Genomic DNA, 20,219 nt, shown 5'->3' on the forward strand with positions numbered 1-20,219 from the left:
TTATGGTTGGAATGGTGTACATCTGCTTGCAAGCCTCACCCTTTTTCCTCCAATCATAATGATGGTCATTATGGTCAAACAGTAAAATTTGTTTCATCAGACCAGAGTTAATTTCTCCAAAAAGTAAGATCTTTGTCCCCATGTGCACTTGCAAACTGTAATCTGGCGTTTTTTATGGCGGTTTTGGAGCAGTGGCTTCTTCCTTGCTGAGCAGCCTTTCAGGTTATATCAAAATAGGACGTATTTTACTGTGGATATAGATACTTTTCTACATGTTTCCTCCAGCATCTTCACAAGGATCTTTGTTGTTGTTCTGGGATTGATTTGCACTTTTCACACCTAACTTTGATCATCTCTAGGAGACTATGCGTCTCCTTCCTGAGTGGTATGAATGCTGTGCGTTCCCATGGTGTTTATACTTGCATGCTATTGTTTGCACAGATGAAAGTGGTACCTTCATTGCTTCCAAGGATGAACCAGACTTGTGAAGGTCTTGGCTGATTTCTTTTGATTTCCCATGATGTCAAGCAAAGAGGCACTGAGTTTGAATGTAGGCCTTAAAATACATCCAGAGGTACACCTACAATTGACTCCAATTAGCCTATCTGAAGCTAATTGCCTAAAGGCTTGACATCATTTTCTGGAATTTTCCAAGTTGCTTTAAGGCACAATTAACTTAGTGTATGCAAATTCTGACCCTCTCGATTTGTGATGAGTCAATTAAAAGTGAAACAATCTGTCTGTAAACAATTGTTGGAAAAATTACTTGTGTCATGCACATGCCCTAAACGACTTGCCAAAACTATAGTTTGTTAATATGAAATCTGTGGAGTGTTAATACATTTTTGTTAATGACTTCAACCTTAGTGTATGTAAACTTCTGACTTCAACTGTATATAGTATTTTTTAGAGATTTTTTATTTTAAAGGGTCATATCATGAGAAATTGAATTTTCCTTTATCTTTTGTTCTATGAATACATTCTGTAAATTTTAGAACTGAAACGTAATTCGCATTACAAAAAGGACATTTATTAAAACTGAGGTTGTAAAACTGATCTGAAATTCTTCACATCAAGATAAAATGAAAAACAAACAATTTATTGATTTTACCCTTTTTGAAAGTTTGAAGAGGTCGCAACTTCTGAATTTATATCAATGTGGCTTTCTAAAATTGACCAATCTTCCCTTGTTTTTGCAGTCCCCACCTTTGCGTTGTTCCTGAAAGAAGTGGACTCACCGTATGAGGTGCACGACTATGTGCGAGCCTACCTGGGGGATACGTCACAGGCAAAAGACTTCGCCAAGCAGTTCCTGGAGCGCCGTGCCAAACAGAATGCTAACCAGCAAAAACCTCAGCAAGTCCAGCAGCAAAAACAGCAGGTGTGTGTTTGAGCGGCTGGTTGTGTTTATGTCTGCATGCGCTTGTGAGGCAGTCTTGCTAAACTACTCCCCACGTTTGTCTGTCAGGACTCTGTGTGGGAAATAAGCCAAGTGTCACAGTCAATCAATCAACACCAACAACAGCAGCAGCAACGGTTTGAAACGGTCACCTCCGGCAAGAAGAAGAAGAAACAGAAGATGGTACGAGCCGACCCAAGCCTTCTAGGTGAGAGCTGAATATATATTTATATATATATTTTTAGTGTGTGTGTGTTTAGAGCTGTTGGAATAAATAATTTCAGTGATGCATCGCGATTCATACACAAACTATTTTGAATCGATTGTCAAAAGAATCAGAATCGTTCAGTTTAAATCACGCCAGAGCAGTGGTGCACGCCAAAGACAGATCTAGAAATAAAGACGCTAGTTAAGATATTTTAATAATGTGAAATGTCAGAGAATTATTTCTTTCAGCTTTTATTTCTTTCATCACATTCCCAGTGGGTCAGAAGTTTACATACACTTTGTTAGTATTTGGTAGCATTGCCTTTAAATTGTTTAACTTGGGTCAAACCTTTTTGGATAGCCTTTCACAAGCTCTCAAAATAAGTTGCTGGATTTTTGGCCCATTTCTCCAGACAGAACTGGTGTAACTGAGTCAGGTTTGTAGGCCTTCTTGCTTGCACACACTTTTTCAGTTATGGCCACAAATTTTCTTTCGGATTGAGTTCAGGGCTTTGTGATGGCCATTCCAATACAATGACTCTGTTGTCCTTAAGCCATTTTGCCACAACTTTGGAGGTAAACTTGCGGTCATTGTCCATTTTGAAAGATCTGTTTGCGACCAAGCTTGAACTTCCTGGCTGATGTCTTTGTAATGTTGCTTCATTATATCCACATAATTTTCCTTCCTCATGATGCCATCTATTTTGTGAAGTGCATCAGTCCCTTCTGCAGAAAAGCACCCCCACAATATGATGCTGCCACCCCCATGCTTCATGGTTGGGATGGTGTTCTTCGGCTTGCAAGCCTCACACTTTTTCCTCCAAACATAGCTATGGTCATTATGGCCAAACAGTTCAATTTCTGTTTCATCAGACCAAAGGACATTTCTTCAAAAAATAAGATCTTTGATATTGCTGAGCAGCCTTTCAGGTTATGACGATTTAGGACTCGTTTTACTGTGGATATAGATACTTATCTACCTGTTTCCTCCAGCATCTTCGCAAGGATCTTTGCTGTTGTTCTGGGATTGATTTGCAAATTTCGCACCAAACTACACTCATCTCTGGAGACAGAATGCATCTCCTTCCTGAGTGGCTGCGGGACCCATGGTGTTTATACTTGCATACTATTGTTTATAAAGATGAACGTGGTACCTTCAGGCATTTGGAAATTGCTCCCAAGGATGATCCAGACTTGTGGAGGTCCACAATTTTTTTTCTGATGTCTTGGCTGATTTCTTTTGATTTCCCAGGTTGTCAAGCAAATAGGCACTGAGTTTGAAGGTAGGCCTTAAAATGCATTCGCAGGTACACCTCTAATTGACTCCAGTTAGTTAATTAGCCTATCAGAAGCTAATTGGCTTATTACCTTAAGGATTATCATCATTTTCTGGATTGTCCAAGCTGCTTAAAGGCATAGTTAGCTTAAAGTTATGACTCCCTAGAATTGTGATAGTCAATTAAAAGTGAAAACATTCCTGTAAACAATTGTTGGAAAAATTACTCATGTCATGCACAAAGTAAATGCCAAAATATAGTTTGCTAATATTAAATATGTGGAATGGTTAAATTTGTTTTAATGACTTCAACCTAAGTGTATGTGGACTTCTGACTTATATATATATATAGTTATAGCTCATTTTTATACTTCTAATTATATAAACCGGTGAGATTTGGTACACCCTGATCCATAACTGTTTTAGGAAGACAGCTTGTCAAAGAATTCAAAATCCTCAGGCTCTGGAGACTTTAAAAGACACTTACATGCTCAAGCTGATGCCTTATCATCCGATAAAGATCTCATGTTACTTGAGGCGAGGAGTAAAAGGAAGGCTTTCTTGGAAGAACCACAGCATTTTCTTGTTCCCAGACTTTGCAAATTCGACGAGAGAAATGTGATCGATTCATGGAATGCAGGAATCTTTTACATCAAGATTTTTATATATTGATCATAAAAATCTTGGTCTTACAGATATTTAGAGACTTTTTAACCATTTAGGGACTACATTTTTTTTCATCAGTCCATTAGATGTATTCTAGAATAGATACATTTTTTTTTTTATATCCAAGTCCCTCATTTCATATGTTGTTGATTTTGTTCATTTGGAAAAAAGATTGTCTCAGATCATGCCCTGGTGAGTTTAGAGGTGTTGCCACTTATGGAGAGAAGGAAATCATAGTTGGTGCTTTAATGTATCCCTTTTGCAAAATCCTGAATTCCAACAAATGATAAAGGCTGAAATCAGTGTTTATATGGAGACCAACTGGTCCTCAGTATGCTCTGTGGGCGTGGCTTGGGAGGCACTTAAGGCAGTCCTTAGGGCCAGGATATTACAGTATGCCTCATTCATCAAAAAATCCAAAGCACGAAAACCTGTGGAGTTGGAAGGGAATATTAAAAGAGAACTGCTGATTCTTAAAAAGGACAAAGATACATTTATCTATGATTGGGAAGGTTAATGTTATTAAAATGAATTGTATTCCAGAATTCATCTACAATGCTACCTAATGTAGCAATCCTGCTACATGCCCCTCTCTCTTATTACAAGCTATTGATAGTATAGCGAAGTCCTTCATTTGGAATGGTAGGTGTCCTAGATTACATTTCAAAAGGTTACATAGGCTGATTGACAAAGATGGGCTAGGCCTACCCAAGATTTGGTTTTATTATGCATTCGGTCTTTTAGCCAAGACATTTAGCCCATTGGTCTCTTCCACCTGAGAGAGAGCCCCTCCCAGGATTTATATTGAACAGGAAGTTCTTGCCCCTATTTTGCCTTTGCAAAGCCTTTCTATCAAACTAACCGCAGTAGTTTAGTCACACCCTGTTATCTTGCATTTGCACGCGGTATGGACAAAAGTCTACAGAGTGTTTATTGTTTATTTAGTGGCAAATGTTACCTTGAGCATATGACAGAACCCAAAATTACATATTAATAAGTCCACTTTCTGCTGGTCAGAATGGATTGTGAGGGAGGTTAATACGCTCTCTGACCTGTATGAGAGTGGAGTGTTGAGATCTTTTGAAAATATGGTTCAACATTTTAGGATTCCCGGATCTCAGTTCTTAAGGGATTTACAGCTGCGCCACCTGCTCTGTACTATATTTGAGGGTAGCATACACTCCCCTTACCGCCTTTGGAAAAGGTCATGAGGCATCCGTGTATTACTCTGTTAATTCAGAGTCTTGGGGATGGAGCTTCAACTTCTCTCAAGAGATTATGGGAGAAAGATTTAAACTAGGTATTGCAGGAGTGAGTGTGGGCTTGGATTCTAAAAAAACAAGTCTACATCTAGAGATGCAAGGGTGGATCTGATGCAATTTAAGATTTTGCATCAATTCTATTGGACCCCCCTCTAGATTGAATAGGTTTGATTTTAAAGACACACCCACCTGCTGGCTATGCCAGTCTGAAGATGGGGACACAACCCATGTTTTTTGGGGATGTGTTAAGATCCAAGAATTTTGGTTGAGGGTTCAGAGCTCTATGTGTGACGTAGCGGGGACACTTTTTAAAAAAGCCACAAAACACCCCATAACATGATTGACCCACCTCCATGTTTGACCTTGGGGATGATGTTCTTGTTATCACCTTGCCTTTCTTACTCCAGATGTACTGTTGACTGTGGGTCTAAAACTCATTTTCAGTTTAGTGTCATACGTCCATAAAACCACCTTCCAGGACTCCACAGGTCTTTCCAAATTCCTTCTTGAATATACAAGTCAACATTTCTTTTGGTGAAGTTTTGCTTTCTTCCAGACCAAAGAAGGTTGTGTGCAGGTGTACCATATTTTTAAAGTGTATGAATGGTGCTGCCAACTTTGTCTATTGGCAATTTAAGTCCCTTGAAAATTTTGTCCTCTATTAGCTTTTGTGACCGCTTATTTTTAAATGCATTTTTTGCATAGAAATACATTTTTGCTTGCAGCACTAAACTTAAAATATAAAACTTAAATATGTGCCATTGTAGAGTCGTTATAGAGGAAATAAAGCCTATTTATTTTTAGAACCATTAAGATTATTTGCGATATTATTTTCATGGCAATAATGCATCCACTTTCACTGAAATCCTATAAACAATACAAAAAAAAGAATTCTCATTACTGTTATATGAACAAAAAAAATATATATATTTCATTTAAACGATACATCATGGTATTATTTGTTAAGCTTCATGAACCTGTGCTGGTTTCAATGAAATTGCGACAAATGTTAGCGTTTAAACCTCAAAAATGCATGTCCAGAAGCATTACAAAAACTAGAATTTATACATGAAGACATTTTCATTTTCTTAATGCCACATTATTTAACACTGTTTTACTAGTAAAGTCTTTACTTTGATTCTGGGTTGAAATGTGACCTGTACATATTTTTGATGAGATTCACCTTCTAATTGGTGTTCCTTTTCTCTGTAGGTTTTTCTGTCAACGCCTCATCTGAGAGACTCAATATGGGTGAGATCGAGACATTGGAAGATTGACAAGGCATTTGGAAATTGCCTGCTGATTGACAAGCTCCCCCTACTGACAATTTACCCTTCTGAACAGCTGCCATTATATCCCACCTCAAACTTTGTTTCTGTCTCTTTTTTTTTTTTTTTGTTCTTTTTTTTTTTTAAACATTATCCTCAAATCTTTGATTTGGGGCAGCAAATCTTTGTTCCTCCCTAATCCAGAGGGAAAAAAAGTTGCAATAACAATGCTGCCCTGTTGCCACGAAAAGAACCAAAATATCCTGAATAAAGTAAAAGAGAGCGAGCGAGAGAGGAGTAAACTGACCTTACAGTCTTCAATGTAACATCAACTGTGTTCCTCCTCTGAGATGAAGCGTCTACTCACATTCATAAACATCTCTCTTAAATTGTTGCTATAATTGTGAATAGAAGGAGTGTAGAGGAAAAAAGATGATGTATTATCCCCACTACAATATCCTTTTTATTTATTGGTCATCCCCCCTCATTCTTTGAGTGTTTTTCATTTATTTTATTTTCTCTCCTCCCATTTTCCTGCCCCTATGTTGGCGGAGGTCGATAACAGCATAGGACTCAAGGACATGTAATCAACAGTGTCCTGTTTTAAGGACATGTTTGAAAGTTCCAGATAGTTATTCATTTTCTTGTAAAATACTAGGCTGTTTAAAGAATTAACTTTCAATTCTGCATCTGTATTATAATATATGAAAATGATGAACTCGTGGAGTCAATTTTTTTTTATTGCAATACAAGAAATAAAACAACAGTCTCCTGTGTGGGCTGTTCTACACAGCTTTGCTCTTGAGTGCACATGGTGAAACACAATGCAGCGTCGTGCAAAGACTGTTTGCAAGGGTTTATTGAAATGGAATGTAGACAACACTTTTGAAGCTTTTAGCCTCAGAGTTTTCTTTAAGAAAACTAAAATTAAAGGTGTTCCTTGTATTAAGGTGTAATCAGTCTGTTTGCACTGGTGAATTTTTGCTGTAGTAAGTTACATTTACATTTATGCATTTGGCAGACGCTTTTATCCAAAGCGACTTAGTGCAATTATTACAGGGACAATCCCCCCGGAACAACCTGGAGTTAAGTGCCTTGCTCAAGGACACAATGGTGGTGGCCATGGGGTTAGAACCTGCGACCTTCTGATTAACAGCCCTGTGCTTTAGCCACTACGCCACCACCACTCCACTAACAGTGTCCAAATTCTTATGGTATAATTGAAGCGTAATATTCGGCTGGTCATATGATCTCAACATGGCGACACTTATGAATGTGCGTCCAGCACCATATGTAGAATAGACTGAGATGTCTAGAGCCTTCATCCCATTTGAGGATACATCATTTTAAACAAATCACTGAATGCACCTTTAATTCAACCATCAAGTATTAAATCACTTGGTACGTTCTTCAAAATCGTGGACGAGTCATAAACCAAGATTACAATTGATTCTGGACTGGTTCACTTTGGTCGTTAAATAATGGTGACTCCTTTGAAATTTTTCAAACACGAGATCCGGCCTAAAATGTTTTGTGTTGAACATAAATTAAGCTCTGACGATTGCATCTGTGGCATGCTGTTGACCATTGTAAAAATAAAAAAACTGCACTTACATTAATACCCTCACAAATGAAGTCTATGGGGCAAGACCTCCATTTCATTCCTCTGTAACAGAGCTATTACGAGTATAATAGCACACTTGTAAAAATGCAATGATTGTGGAATTTAATTGATGGTTAATCTAGTCAGACGGTCATTTTTGCTAATTAATTGCTAATTTAAATTACGCTAACCGTATGTGGAATTCTTCTGTTTCTGGAGACTCTTTGGTCTTCGTACATAAAAACAGAATTTCAACTGAAATTTGCTTGGTAGCCATGTAATAAAACAGGATAATCTTCAGTCAGCCAGTCAATATCGCAAAATAAACCCCAACCACAATTGTTGGTCAGGACCTCACCAGAGCAGAGTCTTGAGGAACAGCTGAATTTAATCACCGGGTTGCATCGCAGTTATTTTGATGTTTATTTTGTCAAAATAACCACCTGACTGCCCGTTATTCTGATTTTTGCAAGATTACTTGCCAAATAAATAGACATTATTTATTTGCCAGATCTCCCAAGAGAGAAAAGAAACTTGTTCTGGAAAAACAAGCCTAAAATAAGTGACTTGCCTTAACAAAAACAACCAAAAATGAGTGACACCATTAATTGTTTTTTACTAGCAGTTTTTGAATAACCAGTGAAATATCACTTTATCCCCAGCTGTGCAGTCAATACTCAGACTGTTGGATGGTGGGATTGACATCAATTTAGAATCAAGTAATCCAAAGAGACGTGTGACTAATTATAATTACTACATTAACACATTACAGACACATACATTTTTTACATTCTTATTTTTGAGCCTTTATTGTCAATAAACTACTTTAAATGATCACTTCAGTTACATTTGTCTCCACTAAATCTCGAAAAAATTATTGAATCATTAATATCAGATTCAATGATGCACCACATCATTTAACAATTTTTTTTTTAATGTTTATCGAATAAAATTGATGTCACCCATACATTTGTCCATGGTTAGACCACCTCTATAACCCCAAATTAGAGAGAAATAGCCTGGGACACTGAGTGGGCATGAAAGTCTTCTACACTGTTCGACAGGAATGGAAAGACTCATTTTGCTGCACATATGGGAGGGTCTGAAAAGGGTGGGTAGTTTCCAGAAGACTTGACAAAAGTCTACACTGTCCATGCAAAGTCCTCCCACCTAAACCCAGCTACATCTCTCTCGCTCTCTCCGTTTCTTCATTAACATACCAGTCCAGCAACGGTGAACAGAAGCATCCTACCTAACACAGGAACCATGGGCGACTGCAGAAGTTACGGTGGTTCATCTCGGCTTGTCCTCTGTGCTGTTCTGGTCATCTGTATGGTTTTTGTGCAGACAGGTAACGTCCCATCTTTCCCATCTCATAAAAAAATTGACATTTCATGCATTTGTAGAGTTCTGGGCAAAGGGTACAATGGCCAGTACTGGAGTAATACGCTTGCTGGCTCGTCGTAGTTGAGAAATGGAGTTTCTATCAGTTCTATGAGATTTTTTGATGTATGAAGTGTAGGACAGTATCTGTTATAATATGGGCCCATGTAGAAACGTGTTCACAAAATCAGCTAATTGTGCTTGTTTCATTTAAACTTTGTTGACCCTCAGGCCTGGTTTTGGGAGCCCTTTTCTAGTCGCTTGAATGGCTGTTATTGAGCTTGAACATTTTTCTTATTACACTGAATTGCAGACTAAAAGCATATTATAAGCTTTATTTTAATAATGTGCTGAAGAGTTTCTTATACTTTCTCGTAATGTTATGTTAGTTTCCCAAATAAAAAAATGGGTGACAAAAAAGGTCACTGCTCTTCAAAGAAATTACCCTACTTCGTTGCTTGTAAAATAAAATGAAAGGTGTATTTAAAATGTTTGCCAACACTTAACCAGAATGAACAGACTGTATAAACAGAGGTGTACGTGTCTTAGAATGAATCATCACATTGACTTCAGTGACATTCTCCTTTTCACAACCAGGTGTCAAACCTGAATTTAGTCATTGGTTCGGAGCTTAAAAAACAAAGACTCAGTTTGTTAGACAACTTGAGAAAAACAAGGCCCGCTCACTGCTGTGCAAAGATCATAGGCAGGGATTTGGAGCTTATAGAGGGTTGTGGGATTTAGACATAAAAATTCATTTGTACACTGAGAGACAAATTGCATCGTAAAAGATTTTATATTTATGATGGAAACTGAAAATTGGTCACATCTTAGAACTGGAAAACATGGTAGATTCCAGAACATATTTTTAAATGCATAACCTCATAAGGTGGGACAAAATGACAGTTGAAGAAATTGTAATACAATCTCAGACTTTCCAGCAACAAGAGATTATGTAATACTGATTTATTTCAGTTTAGAAGCCAAAAGGGTGGTAGCAAAGTCACCACAGTATTTACTTATGTGAACTCATTAGCATTTTATTGTCATTGAGTCACAGTAAATTTGGATGCATTTTTAGTGCGTAATGGGATTTTTGAGTGAACTTAGTTCTACGTATATTGTACAATATATTAAGTACTAAAAGCTGCCATTGCAACTAAAGCATATTTTATTCACATGCTTTACTGAACAAACATTTCACACTGATATTGAAGTGTAAGGTGTTCATTTTGAATACATAGTACTTCTTCTACCATGAGTTTGGCCATTCTTTGGAATCTATGTTTGATATAAAGTGATTTCTAGTACCAAATTAGCAATTTAGCATGATTACTCAAGTATAAGGTGTTTGTGTGATGGCTGCTGGAAATGGGGCCTTTCTAGATTTGATCAAAAATGACTTTATTCAAATAGTGATGCTGTTTTTTACATCAGTAATGTCCTGACTATACTTTGTGATCAGTTGAATGCCTCTTTGGTGAATTAAAATACCAATTTCCTTCCAAAACTGCAAAATCTGTACATTATTCCAAACTTTTGGCCACCAGTGTATATACTGTCAAATGCACGCTACATTTTCCATGTCAAAATAAAAGCTTCTGGTGAAGATGAAGTAAATAGGACAGGAAAAGATGTTAATTTTATGTAAAGTAAATCTAATACTCAAAATAATAATGATAATTCATATTATTTTATGATTATAAACTTGACTGGGTCCCACAGTAATAATTTAGTTTTATGCAATATTCAACTGGGTTCCTGAGTTTTTGCACACCATGTGCATCCATAAATGTTTTTTAGTAAAAATATGAAGTTTACCTTCAGATTGTTTATCTGAAGGTAAACAATGCTTTTCATTAAGCTACTATGTGGCATTATATATAAAATATAACTATAATAGTGCCTATCAATGAAAATGATTAAATCGCATTCTCCCTTGTGATCATTTAGTGACAAACTCTGGAAACATGCCTTCATTGTTTTTAAATAGATTTTAATTTAATGTCTTTCAAATATTGAGTCTACTTGACTACAATGGCTGTTTGGATAAAATGACAGGTTCCCTGAGGCATTTCAGAGCAAATACATAATTATCGAGATGTTGTCAAAAGGCTGAAAAATATCAAAATATAATTTTTGTAGCCATATCACCCGGCCTGTATCCCTTTGACTTTCATTCACTTTCATTGTATGGAAAACAAAAGAAATAGAAATGAATGGTGACTGAGGCTAAAAGCTGTTTTCCATAGAAGAATGAGTCAACATCTCTTGCGTTTGGAACATGAGGGTGAGTAAACGATAACAGAATGCATTGTTTAGCTGATCTATCTCATTAGCACTGGTGATGTGTTGACTACCACCAAAAATGTAAGCAGTTCTTGAAAACGTTTTAGGAGGTCATGAAGTGACAAACACAAACTTTTTTGTAGTTTTTTTACGTTACGCACACTGTCGCCAAGATGCATGCTTTTCCATAGACTGGCTTCATAAACAAGGTTGTTTAACTTTCAGTATACTGGCTGTGTTTAGGCCATTGATTCCTCAGCCTCTAGCCGTCCTCTCTGACCACACAAGCGCCCTTTTGTACACTCAAGTGAAGGGCTCATTGATGTATCATTGGCCTAGCGCCCTGGTGTGCCGTACCTACAGCCTGCTTCAAGTCAGGAAAGTGTGTGTCTTGCTAAGCAAATATGACATTATCAAAAATACTCGTGCGCTGGCCATCCTCACTAGCTTATTCCAAATATTAACCTTTTATTTTAAGATTCAGGGTGGAATACGAGCATTTTAGTGTGAAGAAACTGTGTAGTAGTGTGGAAAAGTGGCGTAGGTGGCCGCTGCATGTAAATACACACCAATATCTTCTATTTTCAAAACCTATTAGTGCTTTCATTGGACAAATGAGTGCTCTGTTATTTGCATTTGCTCACCAGGCAAGTTCTAACCCATGTCATTGAACAAGTAGGGTCAGACTAAATCTTATGGCACTCATGTCAAAATCTCCTACTGTTTATCTATGTTTGCTCTGTTTGTTTTTGTCTCTTCATTTTGGGGTCAGAACCTTTGTCCATAAGGTGCCCTGTTGGAATGGTCTGTGAGCAGTAACATAGGACGTTGGGTTAAGATGCCATGAGTATTGTGTTGGTGTGAAAAGTTGCATGGCTCTCCCATGCCCGTGGGAGATGTGGAAAGTCCATGAGAAATGTGATAAAAAACAAGAGGAGAGGAAGAGGTAGGAACGCATAAGACAGGATACCTGTAGTGAGAAGCGAGTGTTAATCCTCAAAAAGAAAGACGTCAAACAGCATGTTCAGTCACTTTCTGCATCATCATGACAAACATTTTCCACTTTCTACATCCCTCAAATGGCCATTGTAATGTTCATAAAAATCTAAATTTGCACTCAACTTGTTAGGTTTATGAGAACATAATTTAAATACAACTAGTTTTTCCAGTTCACGTTTGCAAATACTAAGTTTAATTGTATTTGTGCACTATTTAAATGGTTCTCAGCAACTTAGGCCACGTCACACTAATATGTTTTCGTTTAGAAACACATTGCAACTCATCCACACAGGAATGACATTTTCCTTAACTAAAAATGGAGGCTTTCAAAAATGCTCTAGTACCACATACTTTGGAAAAAGATGACAAAAGGAAAGGAAAACAGAGATTTCAAATGAAAACAGATTAGGGTGGATGTGGCTTTAGGCTCAGTAAATTACCTTCTTTTCGGTATTGTATTCTTAAAAAAACATTTTTTATTGCTATGTAGGTTTCTTGAGTTACTAATGTATTTCTCACTGTCCATTTGACAACAGTAGATTGAAATTTATTCAGCTGAATTCAGTCTTCGCTTACTGAAATTCGAAGCACTGCCCCCAAAGCTGGAAGTGTTGTTGAAGGGTTCTCCAGTTGCTGGGTGAAATGTCCACAGAGGGGCACCAATAGTGAGTAGTTTCTACATTTACATTTATGCATTTGGCAGACAAAGTGACTTAAAGTGCACTTATTACAGGGACAATCCCCCCAGAGCAACCTGGAGTTGGGGATTGAACCAACAACCTTCTGCAAACCAGTTCTGTGCATTAACCCACTATGCCAGCACCAATTAGTTCTAGTTGTAAATTATGTTATGCAGTCAACAGGAATGCATTTTAAATTAATCACATGCCCAAACCCCAACCTTAAACCTAACCATCAGTGGAGTAAAAATGTTATCTTTGAGTGAAAATGCAATCCCTGGATTATACTAACCATTGATTATTTGAAAGCGATTACTTCCTGGTTTCTATGGGACCAGAAAGCTGCTTACGCAAAGTGCTATAAATCTGACAACAAGAAAAGAAGCACACATTTGTATTGATACAAAGATGTTTGATGGTCGATGTCGCTTGTCATTAATTCGGCAGAATGGGGTAGATGTCAGGGTGCCGGATCATTCGTTGCACATGTCGAGTTTCCATGTGATCATGTTGCACAGATGGTTTCCAGAGAGCTAGAGAAAAGCAAAAAGTGGTCGGTGGAACAAGGCTCTTATGTTGGATCAGGCTGTAAAACTCTTCTAAGTTCTAATTGGAACCTTTTTATTCATACTGTAATTAGGAGGAATGCTTCAATAATGTTGTTGTGTGTACATCCTTTTCATCAGAAACAGTGGCAGATTCCTCTCCTACGCTGCAGAAGGATAATCAGGACACGCTATCCGGTGACGCACCCATCGATGTAACAACAAAACACCATTTCTATGACCAGACAGAAAAGTCCTTAACTTATGACAATGAGGACGGTACACCCTCACTAACCCTGGATGAGGAAGAAGGTAGAGTTAGAGTACATATGTTTACATACTGTACACTTTGTGACGTATTTACTGAAATTACTTCTTTATTTATCTTACACCAATTTTACGATCATCGACCCACGTTCGTTTGCAACTCATTTTACTATTGTAATGTAATGCATTTACAGGAAACAGTATGTTCAACAAGAAAAAATGTAGGCCAGAACTTAATTTTGACAATTGTGAATTGATTGGATCATGAAGAGGCTTTTTTGATCACAGAAATGTGAAGCTTATAATTCTTATTTAATTCTTCTGTATACTTATGTATAATTTGAGCTGTAAAGTTTTGTAAATCATCGTTTAATGGGATTACAGTGTTATGTCGTCATGACAACGAAGTAGTAACATTGGAAATAACTTTACACAAAAGGTTAGTAAGGTCATTTTATCACACTATACTGTTAACATATATTGTTTGCATCTTGTTGCTATACTTTTGAAAGGGTGAGTATTTTAACGTTTACGGATTGGCCCCCGTTCACTACCATTGTAAGTGCCTCGCTGTGACCCAGATTTTTGCTTCTTTATTTTAAAGGAGGGACGAGTCAAAATACATTTTTGTGGTCATGAACATCATGCCACAAGTGCTGTCGATTGAGGATGGCTTGTTTTGAACCTGAAATATTCCTTTAAATATTTACCATAATAAAAAGAGCACTCCACAATTTCGCTGCATGTAAAGTTAAAGCCACAATACTGTACATCTGTGATGTGCATGAACTGTTCTGACAACATGGAGAAAATAACATTATTAAATAACCAAAAATAAATCTTATGTCTATCTTATAGAGAACTTTTATTGCCATATGAGTACAATGGTAATACAGTATATGCACATTACTCTTAAGGTGGATTGACAGTTGTTGGTTTATCTCTGTCTGCAGGTGTGTTGGGGCCAGGTGCCATCACAGCTATTGTCATTGCTGTGTTTCTCGGTGCTTCTGTTCTCCTAGCTCTCATTGTTATCACACTCAGAAAGTTCACAGCCTCTTAGGAAGGTGTTATGTTTCTCAGTTTCCCTCTTTCCCAATCCAGTCTCTTTTTTTGTTCTTTATTTATCCCTTCTCCTCTCTCTGACAATTGCAGCAAGTATCTAATTGATGGCAGGTCCCACATGAAATAGGTGACTTCTCTTATAACACTCAAGACATGGATAGGGGAAACCAGACCGAGGCTGATACAAAAGGGCAACTGTGTTCTGGAGAAATTATGAAATTATTAGTTTTGTGATCATGTCAAACTGTTAACAACAGCTTGTTTGTATCCTCAAGAAACAAAAGTTGAGAATAAAAGACTTGAAGATTATAGAAGGTGTTTTTAACATACATTGGAGGGATATTTTAACAGATATTTTCATTTATATCATCATGCATTACAATTTCATTGTAATTTCTAATCTACACCAAGTTCTTGTTTTCTTGTCAGCCTAACTGATTTGTATGAAATTACCATGTTCTTTAAAGATTGAGCGAGAGTGTGTATGCATGCTTGTGTATGTTTGAGAAAAAGCCAAGCAGAATTGTGTTTTAATTGAACTTTTATATATAAACTGATGTAAAGTTGTGTGTCTGCTTGTGTCAGCTCACTGAGCAGATTAAAAGACCATGTTAAAGCCTTTCATGCAAAAGAGTGGTTTCTTATTTACTCTTGTAATCTGATGAAATAACACTTGGGTGTATTTAGTTGTATTTATACTCTTAATGTCAATTCAAGGGGAATGAAGCATCTGCAAAAATAAACAAAAACATGTTCCCAATTAAATGTCCCTCAAATGTAAATACATTACATAATTTAAAAGGTTTTTATAGTATGAATCTAATTTTGTAGTATACACAAGGGATTTTGCTTTAGCTTGCGTGGAATTTGAATGTCCATTCCAGTGTTACAGTTTTTCTTAATTATAGTTTTCATTTCTTTTGAAACAACAGACCACATGGAGGATATATTTACCAAAATATTAATTATTAGACATTTTGTAGAATTATCAAGATATTTTGAACTGCAAAAGTGGAGAAGTGTGTGTTATAAAGCAGTTGTTGTCTTTATATGGAAATGTATGATAATCTCGTCTATCGCAAATATCCTTAATCTTGAGAATGTGATTTTACAGCATGAGATAAATGGTTAATTAAAACAATAGTCATTTAAAAAGCCCCACAGTGTATCAGATGATCTCACTTTGTTTTACAATGAATAATGGATTTGTTTCTTGGACATTTAACCCTTCTAGATCAGGGTCAAATCCTCCTCAATATTCAAACTCTTACATGATCAAAGGCAATACAGCACTGTATTTTCTGCAATAATGCAGAATGAACCACTTAAAGGGATAGTTCACCCAAAAAATGGTCATTCTGTCATCATTTACTCACCATTATGTCATCTCAAATTCATATGACTTTCTTGATTCTGCGGAACACAGACAAAGACATTAACATATTTTGATGAAGATGTCTACTTGTCAATAAAATATAGAGATGAGATAAGGGCAAAACATGTCCTATATAAAAAGTCCACTTTGTTAAAAATGAAGAAATTCATAATAAAAATACTGAAAAAGTTCAATCATAAAGGAAATATGAATACTCAGGAGAAAGCAAAATAATTAGCATGAGCATGCAAAAATTATCGGCGGTACGTAAAGTTTTGCGAGAGAACGCAAAACGCAATTCGCTTATTATTTTGTGCATGTGTGTGTGCGTTTGTTTTTGAGTTACCGAAAGAGAGAAACTCAGAAACTGAGAGAGATGTGGGAATACCTTTTTTGTTGCAGCTATCATCAGAAGTAATATTGCTTCAAAATCGCCAAGATGTACATTTAAGCACTTCTCAGCAGCAACAACATGTGAGTGTCGACATATTTCCATTGTAAACCTTAACAACTGTTTTCAACCCTACGGTGTGCGCTGACATGGCTCTGTTTTTTTCGCTTGCGAGTTTGTGTGTGCATAATGTGCACCAGAGGGAGACAACTCACCACAAAAAAAGACTTCGAAACCTTTAACAAATACATGCACGTCTGCGACAAAAAAAAAAGGATTTTCGGAAACATTAACAACCAATGTCAATAACCGACATATAATTAGAAGCAGTCATCAGCCAATCAGAAGCATTATTTCAGATGATGATCCCGCCCACTTTGATATCAGCCTCGTTGCCCTAAAGCAACCTGTCAGTAGAGCTCATTTCTGGTAGTGTTATCCAGAAATGGTCCAATCACGGCACGCATCGCTACCAAGAATATTCGAAGAATTAACCAATCAGACGCTTGTCGCTACCTGGTTGCGACCAAGAATTGACCAATCACGGCCCATTCCGTTACTTGGAATTTTCGACAAATTGGCCAATGAGGTGCGCGTCTCTACCTGGTTGCCAAGAGGAATGGACCAATCAGCAGAAGAGCGATGCTGCAGCGGGTGTTATAATAAACATTTCGGTCGGCGCGCAAGTGTTTCTTCTGATTCGAGATTATTACTACAAATCCTTTGTTTTTGACGACGTTGAAACGGAGGTAAGTTTCTCTCTCTCTCTCTCTCTCTCTCTCTCTCTCTCTCTCTCTCTCTCTCTCTCTCTCTATATTTAGACAGTATATAAATTCACGTATATGTGTATGTACTTTACTGTAAGAACTGTAAACATACGCATATCCAACGCATTTCCAACACTAAGCATTTAAAAGTACTTTAAACTTTCAGAACGGGTACCACACAAAATAAAATATAAATATCTTCTTTGCCCAACCACTTAAGCCCGGTTATTTTTTGTAATATTGAGGAGAAATGCTCTTATTTCAATGAATAGTATAATAATTGTTTTTGTTTGACAACCCTTTTATACAAAGCACACATTTTAACCCTATAAAGCCTAAATAATGAAATAATAGTCAGAAAATACAAATTTAAAATTAGGTTTTGTCAAGCGGGCCTTGTATAAACCTTGAATATAATAAATATTCAAGCGTATATATTGTTAAATTGTATATTGTATCGTTGTGGCAATGTACTCTGCTATATGTTGAGAAAGTGTTAATGACATTTTCTAAATACAAAATCGTTTATTTGACAAGACTGCAAATGTATTAAAACAAACAAATGTCATAATACTTAGAATTATGATTATCATATATTGATGAATCACATATTAAAAAAAGGCTAAATGAAAATTATCATCATTTATTTACCATCATGCCTCATTACTTTCTTTATTCTGCTGAACACAAACAAAGATCACAAAGATACACATCTGGGATGGCATAAGGGTGAATAAATGATAAGATTATTTTCATTTCTTGGGGAACTATCTCAAATGCATCATTCAGTACTCTTCACATGTATAAACTGACCACTTATCAAGAAGACTAAGAACAGTAGCACTCAGATGACTGAAAGATATAGTAATATGTAACAATTGTTTGAACTATTTGCTTAAATTGTAATAAAAAAAACAACTTAAAAGTGTTAAAGTTGGCAGTACGAGGCTGTGCCATATTGTGAATAAAGTCACGGCTTAAGTCACACTTCATGTCATGCCTAACATTATGCAATATATTTCAAAATGTATCATGCCATACTGCTTAATTAATACACAGGACCTCATATACATTACCACAGTATATAGTAATATTTTTTTTATAGAAATTGAGCCTCAATTTAGGAGGAGAGCTGAGGGGAGTCTGAATATGTGTGACTCTTCTATGGCCCTAAAGGTGAAGGAGGAGAACAAAAAGCGACCTTGGTCTCGGGCTCTGTCTCCAGAAAAGGTCATGGATTCTGCAAGGAGAGCTGTACTGTGCCATGGTGAAGACCCAGGCAATAAATTAAACGTTATAGGGCAGACTGGGACATTGCAGAAGGGAGGGCATATTTTGCCAACATACAGGTGTGCCAGAGGTTCAACCTCACTTGAATCATTTCACTTGCACCTGAACCGGTTCATTCCAGGAAAATGCATTATTTTGTCCAACAGACAGCATTTAAAATAGTTAAATTATGGATTTAAATAAACATTGTGTTCTGTCAATTTAAGTTCAGGCACTCTGGCCAGCGATACATTTTTCCAGGCATACCTGTTGGATGGATTGACCAGGTGGAATTTGGACAGAGCAGCTGCTGCAACCTTTCTTATAGTGGCCTCCTTCGTCATGGTGTTAACGTGCTGGCAGAGGATGTTCTTGGAAAGAAGATTGTGTCCTTTGTTACTCCACGTAAATATACTGGTACGTTCATTATATTTTCTGTTTAAGTAAATTGCTAATTTGTCATGTATCAGTACAGTCTTCACAAAGACTTTAATGACAGACAGTTCACAAACTGGATATCATTTGGTTTATTGCTGCCTAACACAAAGTATTTCTTTGTGTTTCAGGAGAACTGTTTGGAGTGGAGTATCTTTACCAGCAGACAGGGAGTGTAGCCCAGGTCTACAAGTCTGCAATTAAAGAATTAGAGACCACTGATGTCTCTGTTGCAGAGGATGAGGTTTATGTGGAACCTGTGCACTTTGAGGATTTTACTATTTCCACCATGGTTGAAGAAGAGCATCCTGCGCCATCTACAGTCACCTCTGCTTCCATTGGTCCCATGCTTACTCCACCTGCCACACAGTCTGCACCACCTGTTCACCCAGCATGCACGCAATCTACACCATCAGCAGCCATTAACAGTGAGTTTTTTTTAATGTTGGTGTTTTGCTTCTGATTATCACACAAGTTGTGCTATAATTTATGTAATTAACACTCTTTGCAATGAATTTATGGAAAACTTGTTTCACATGCATTTAGCTTCTGTGAATCCAACATCAATGCACACAAACCTGTCCAATGAGCCATCTTCCTCTGCTGGACAATCTTCTTTTCCTGATGTAAGCATCTAACTACTTTATACTTTTCATGTATTGTGTTACCAAAGGTAAACCGTTTATAATGTTTTAGTTTTCCTTTATTCCGTTTATAAATGGTAATCTTGTATACCTTATATAGGATTCGGTTGGCCCTGACAACATCGAAGGCTTCAGATCAGTCCAGAATTTGGCAGAGTTCTTAGTTAGCCTCAGGGAGCACAGTATTGCCTTGAAAAGGGAAGAATCTGCACGCATTATTGCTTTATGGCAGGCTCTTGGGGATTATGACAAAGAGCGGACCATGTATTCTCCACGCCACAAATCCTCCCTTTCCAAAGGTCTGGAGATCCTGACCTGGAGATGCCGATTACAGAGTTTCTTAAGGCGTCACTATGGCAGCACACAAACTGACTGAGGGAACTACAGGGCCTGTTGTGGCAAATGGCTTAACTGGGCTAGCATCTGCTC

General features: G+C 37.1%; 2 protein-coding genes across 7 annotated transcripts in view; both read left to right on the forward strand.

Moving 5' to 3' along the window:
• LOC127645182 (GRB10-interacting GYF protein 2-like) overlaps positions 1-6,870 on the forward strand; it is a 45,089-nt gene extending 38,219 nt beyond the window's left edge. For all 6 annotated transcript variants that reach the window (XM_052128714.1, XM_052128715.1, XM_052128717.1 and 3 more), the window contains 3 exons: positions 1,200-1,381; positions 1,469-1,607; positions 6,023-6,870. In XM_052128714.1, the coding sequence (XP_051984674.1) occupies positions 1,200-1,381; positions 1,469-1,607; positions 6,023-6,087 (386 nt within the window). In that variant the 3' untranslated portion in view covers positions 6,088-6,870. The remainder of the gene's footprint in view (positions 1-1,199; positions 1,382-1,468; positions 1,608-6,022) is intronic.
• Positions 6,871-8,839: 1,969 nt separating this feature from the next.
• On the forward strand, positions 8,840-15,531 carry snorc (secondary ossification center associated regulator of chondrocyte maturation). Its single transcript, XM_052128982.1, has 3 exons — positions 8,840-9,032; positions 13,719-13,889; positions 14,798-15,531. Exons 1-3 carry the CDS (start codon positions 8,948-8,950, stop codon positions 14,905-14,907), a joined length of 366 nt encoding a protein of 121 aa, XP_051984942.1. The 5' UTR covers positions 8,840-8,947; the 3' UTR covers positions 14,908-15,531.
• The last annotated feature ends 4,688 nt before the right edge of the window (positions 15,532-20,219 follow it).

The sequence above is a fragment of the Xyrauchen texanus genome, chromosome 6 (assembly GCF_025860055.1).
Source record: "Xyrauchen texanus isolate HMW12.3.18 chromosome 6, RBS_HiC_50CHRs, whole genome shotgun sequence".
NCBI lineage: Eukaryota > Metazoa > Chordata > Actinopteri > Cypriniformes > Catostomidae > Xyrauchen > Xyrauchen texanus.